Source organism: Lottia gigantea, assembly GCF_000327385.1.
Source record: "Lottia gigantea unplaced genomic scaffold LOTGIsca_58, whole genome shotgun sequence".
NCBI classification, from domain to species: domain Eukaryota; kingdom Metazoa; phylum Mollusca; class Gastropoda; family Lottiidae; genus Lottia; species Lottia gigantea.
The window spans coordinates 935,755-941,661 of record NW_008709979.1 but is presented as its reverse complement, the minus strand read 5'-3'; the positions used below and the strand labels follow the sequence as shown (position 1 = coordinate 941,661).

At 32.3% G+C, this 5,907-nt stretch overlaps 1 protein-coding gene across 1 annotated transcript; it reads right to left on the bottom strand.

The window, feature by feature from the left end:
* Positions 1 to 593: 593 nt before the first annotated feature.
* LOTGIDRAFT_166439 (hypothetical protein) lies at positions 594 to 5,606 on the bottom strand (the record flags this gene model as incomplete). Its single annotated transcript, XM_009063505.1, has 7 exons — positions 594 to 691; positions 1,202 to 1,252; positions 1,537 to 1,560; positions 1,859 to 2,155; positions 3,648 to 3,867; positions 4,524 to 4,648; positions 5,498 to 5,606. 7 exons carry the CDS (start codon positions 5,604 to 5,606, stop codon positions 594 to 596), a joined length of 924 nt encoding a protein of 307 aa, XP_009061753.1.
* Between the last annotated feature and the right edge of the window lie 301 nt (positions 5,607 to 5,907).

Here is a 5,907-nt window from a genome sequence, read left to right as displayed (position 1 = left end):
GTGAAGTTTGGTCAGCTGAAAGTAGAAAGAATGGAAGTTAGAACATCTATAATTGAAAAAAAATGGTAAGTGTTGCCCCCACACAAAAGTGTTTTATGGATTTCGTCAAGAGGTATTTTATTTATTTTCCCATATTGCCCTTCATTTCCAGACAGCTGATGTCCCATCGAATGAACGTTTTCGACTGGAGAGTCACACTGTAATCCATTGAACGGGTTTTAGAGTTTTTGGGCAGTTTGTGCTGAAAATTGTGTTAACTTTTACCATTAATGGTTATGATTAATATTCTTTGTGGCCAGTCACATTTAAAACTATTCAATATCGTGTAGCAAAAGCAATCCTTCATATATAAAAACTTACTAGTGTTACTTACCTAGTTTATGTAAAAAGTGTGTTAAATATTCCACATCCTGACGAAACTTCTTAAAACATGATTATCAACTACGAGCAACCACTTAAATGTTAATATTGTTTCTCTCTATAGGTTCTTATCACAATGATTTATATAAATAGAAGACAAGTATCAGACTTTTCAATAGAAGCAGTAAATTACCGAGAACAGATACACAAACATACAAGTAAATAAATTGATGTTATCTATTCCACAATACCCATATTAACATCACTGTCACTGATTGTAATACTAATACTGATTGTTTACTGCTGGAATTTTTCTGTAAGGATCCTGATTCTGAAATGTCAATATCTATTGAATACATACAGTTTGAAATACAAGTTACCATACAAATAAAAACTGGATGAGTTCATAATCAAACCCGACAAAGCATCTTTCGCAGGGTGAACAAAAATATCTTGCGTTTGTGGCTAAAGTATTCTTAATTGATCACTGCCAAGCTCATTGTTAGCGAGATAACTAAGCTTGAATTAACTTTCATGATGGTATTGTTTTCAGTTTGATTGAAAAAAAAACGAAAATGAGTTACTGACTTATATAAGTACACTGCCGCCGACAAACACATTAATAACAGTTTTTTCCACAAGGACGAGCATAGCCTTATTTGTAACAGACAGCCAACACAGCAAAAGCTGTTTATTTTTTGGACTTTTTACAGAGATAATCTTTAACAGAATGTTGCTGAATGCCCTATGGCAGACCAGCAGTCAATGGATCAGTCTAAGTTATGTGGTATACAATATCATAACTATTTATATTAGTAACCCAACAAATCTATATACTTACTATATAGTGGAGTCGAATGTTTCCGTCGTTCTTTTTTCAAATCTTCAAACACTGGAACTTAGAAAATAAGACATAAGCAATATTATAAAACAGGGAAAGAACAAGCACATATCCATGAAATGTATGCATTACTAAACATGTTTTATGATTAAGAAATCAAAGAAGTACCTTAACCCCTTTTACATTACCAAACTTATCCGTTATCAGAACGGAAAGGATGAATTGTGTGTTATGTAAACGGTCGAGCGCTCTGAGAACGCTTCATAGCGGTCTGGTGTAAGGGGCTATAGTTTTAAGTTATGACCCGAAAATATATAATGAAATATTATACTTACTTCTTTTAACATGAACTGTGTCACCTGAAAAATAAATATGTGACGTTGAGTAAAGGTATAACAGAAAAACTGCACAGTCTGCAGTTATTTATCTACTCACTTGTGTCTCTGTACAAAATCGTCAACAAACGATTCTATGTACTGTCACTGTCCACAGAAATCACAGCAGTGCAGCTCAAACTTACACTCAAACTTAAAAAAAAATGATCTTCGACTCGAATGCTTTGATATGATACTACATGCTAGTGACGGTTGTTCGAATTCACTAGATCACAAGCTGAAAATTCAACTCGAGAAGCAAATCATAAATAACTTATCCTACCTATTTGCAATCTGAATTTTTCCTTTACTGCATCAACAGACAGACTTCTACACGTATATATCCCAGTGTCAGAAAATACACTTTTATCAATAATTATTTCACTAATAAATGTACTTAGTTTATCTAATTTCGAGACGTATTTTGTTATTATCACATTAGGAAAGTCTTCACTGGTAATTGAATGACCGTCTTTATACCATTGTATATCTGTTGGGATATGTGGTTTTCCAGTCACATTACATTTAATATAGATTTTATCACCTCGATCAACTGTTCTTTCACCTGAGATGCTAGTTTCTGAAAACACAAAATATACCAATAAATTATGTGAGACAATTACATGCTCGAGTAGATCATTGCGGAAAGGAATTACGGAAAGTAGGCAAGTTTTCATGCCTTTACACCTATGGACAAATTTTCATATTGAGAATTAAATTAACAACATGATAAGAGAAGTGAGATGGTACAGGGTTATTTTAGGTTAAATTCATTCCTAGAACAAAAATTAGTTATGGTTTTTTGAAGTTTAAAGTACAGATATAATAACATTTTATAGATTCTATCGTTAACACCAAAATCACCTAAGTGTAAGTAAGCTGTACTGTTCATAAACGTTATAGTTTTCAACTTTATAATCTGAACTTAAATCACATTCCACGTGTATTATATCTGAAAGAGGACTACTGATCAAAACATTATATTGGCTAAATATGAAAATATCAGAAATCGTATGTGAAATGATAAATGAAAATTTGAATTGAAATATTGGTCCAATTTAAACTATCTGAAAAATGATACCAATGATTAACGATGTCTTTTGAATTCAACTGATAAATTCATGGCGCTAATTTAGTAATTGGGAATTGATATTCTATCCATCTTATTTTCTTTCGGTCTATCAAAATTCAATCTATTTGTGAGACTAGACATGGAAATCAAATAATCCTCAGTAGAGAAGAGAATTTAAGAAATATACGAACTAATTTGGTTGTAACTGGGTGAAGCCTAGTCAAGAATTCTAAAGAAAAAAACTTGCATTGAGAAAATGTAGCAGACATGAAAATTGATGTTAACAACTTTCAATCTAAATATAAAGAGACAATCAGATAGAAACCCTGGTTCCCATTGAAAGCTACTCCAATGGATAACAATGGTGATAACCGAACTTACGAAAGAGTCATGTCTTCCGGAACTCCGGGTTCTGTTCACAAAAAATATCTTGCATTGAGTTTGATCGTGAATATAGTATTTCTTGATGTAAACTTCCACACTTAAGACAAATTAAGACATAAGATTTTGTTTGTGAAATACATCTCTGGTTTATATTTAAGAAGTTTGATTACTATTGTGTTTATATCAAATTTAAGTTTCCAGGAGGACTGTTATAATAGTTATATGACTCCGAACCACTTTGCTAGTCGCATCTTTATTTCACGTGGAAGACGTGTCTCTCCTGGGTGCCATGTTGCTCTTGGTGGTTTTGTTACCGTTGATATTTAGCAATATGTGATGTTATCTATTAGCTGAACAAATAGCAGCTGTCTAAAGATCAATTTCTAATAGAAATTCCCATCAATACCTTAGAAGGAATTACTCTCTTAACCTATTAATCTGGCTTTGTAACAGAAGACTGAAAAGTATAGAATCAAAAATAGGTCTTCAAGACTCAGAATTATAAAGATATTGAAATAAGCGTGGATAAGTACGAAAGCAATTTCAAGTAGTATAGACTTGGAAACCTTGATGACTATTAAACTATCTACTTTCTGTTCCAAGGCATTTAGCTTACCTAATATACTAAGTTGAACTCTGCGTGTTAAGTCAACTGTTGAGGTTATCTGGCATTCATAAACACCGCCATTCTTAAACTGGGCATTTTTAATTAACAGATCCCAATTACTGATATTATTGGCCTGCGATAAATGTTCTATCAAAATATCGGATGATTTCAACCAAGTTGTCTTGCCAATTGTTAAAAATTTATCTTCATCTACATATCTCCACGCAACCTGAAAGAATTATACAAATTATTAATAAATTGTAGATATTAATGATAACATTTATACAAATTATATCCATTAAAGAGTCTGGCGTATGGGAGCAATTATTTCCTGAATAGTTCGATTTATTACAAGATAGAGATCAGATAAGATATGGGGTATTAACAATATATATGACTAGTAGCCCGACCTTCGATATAAGGCACATAGGAAACAAAGAGTCAGGGCAGAATTATTTTCATAATTGACAAAACCTGTTTAGGAGGCTTATTAGGAGGTTGATTATTTAATGTTGTAAGAAACGTTGAATAATGTAAAATGACTTAAGAGACACAATCATGATAATATTACAGAGTACACAGACTTAAGTCGAATTGGCTAAGTTAATGTTTCCATGTCGTGGCAACATTAAAATTCTGAATAGGTATATTCGTATGGTATATCCCTTATAAAACACAGGGGTTTTCATCCTCTTTCTTTCTTTTTTGTTTGTTTATCATTTTCATGTAGTAGAATATAGTCTGACTAATAAATAGGACGTCTTACATTATAATTGTCAAAATATCTTATGCTATACTTCAAAAGGCCTCATTACCCCTAAAAATTCTCTAGATCAAGCCCTTGAGGATAATAACCCCTGCCTTAAAATATATAAATATAAATACCTGTTTATCTTGTAGATTCTGTATAGAACATGGTAATACAGCTAATGCTCCTAGTTTAATAGTTATATTGGTCACTGATGGCAAGAATATTGGTTTGATAGTTGTCTGATTATTACTACTTTCATCTGGAAATAGAAAATTATTCCTCATAAGCATCTTGTGCTATATAAACATTATTTGTTTCTATTGTATTACAACCACTAATGCTATTACGCATCCTGAATGAGTGACTTTTTGGTCACCAAATTGTAAACGAATTGTAAACTTTCAAAAATTAAACGACTGACGTAACAGAAACGGGTCTAGAACATCAGGCATCTCGTTATAAGTGGGTGATACCTTTAGGTACTGTAGTAGATTTGGAAGCTGTATGATGGCTTTATCACTGTGTTGAGTAAATACACTTTAAATCGTTTAAGTCCGTGAAACATTACAATGTAAACTACTGTAACATTGTTATTGTAAAAGAATGCTGTAATTTCATGAATCATTTTAAAAACAAGTTGAGCAAACACCTAGAATCAATACAAAAGACAAATTGACGAATGAGGCAAATAGTTGAGAAATAATGTAAAAAGATGTAGAGGAATGAGCCCTGAGCTATTCAATTTAATGTTCCTCGATGGTTCTTATTAAAGAAAGACGATGTCAATTTGGATGTTGTGTGCAAGGCTTTCAGAGATTTATCATCGGAAACTTTTCAATTAATTATAAAGGCTCTTGGCGGTGAGGTGTCAATTGCCATTGACTTAAAGTAAAGGATTGTGAAAAACTTCTTTTTCATGCATTAATGCTTTGACTGGTTTCTATTGCCATATTTAGAACAAATAGTTTTTAAACCTTTCACTGGGGAATTACAGAGGTTATAACTTTGTGGGTGTACTGTGTTATCAGTTGAATGGATGATTCCGGAATTCGCAGACACCTCCAAGGTCATTTAGACCCTTTAATATTCTTAAGGCCTCCAGACATACCATGAAGAATAACTGCAGTATCCTCCAATATCGTATACAATTTAGTCCAATTGTCTACAGTCTTTTGATTATCAATGATGTCTTTTTCAATTGATGTATACAACTCCATGAAAAAATGTTCTTTCTTGTTTGTTTATCTCACTATTGATCATCTAATGTATCGTTTTCTGATGTTGATACAGCTTACAATACAGCTTTATACAGATAAAATTAACCCTATTTGTCAATCCAATTCATCTCTTAATAGCGATCCTTTGCCTTACAACCGTTTGTTAGACTTTGGTCAACTTCATTACAACCATAATAACTACAATCGGTTCGTAGTTTTTTTTTACCTTTCAATTAGCGGTAATTAATTGCTCAAGGGGATAAACGTCAATAATCGATTCAAGATGAAAGAAAATAAAATC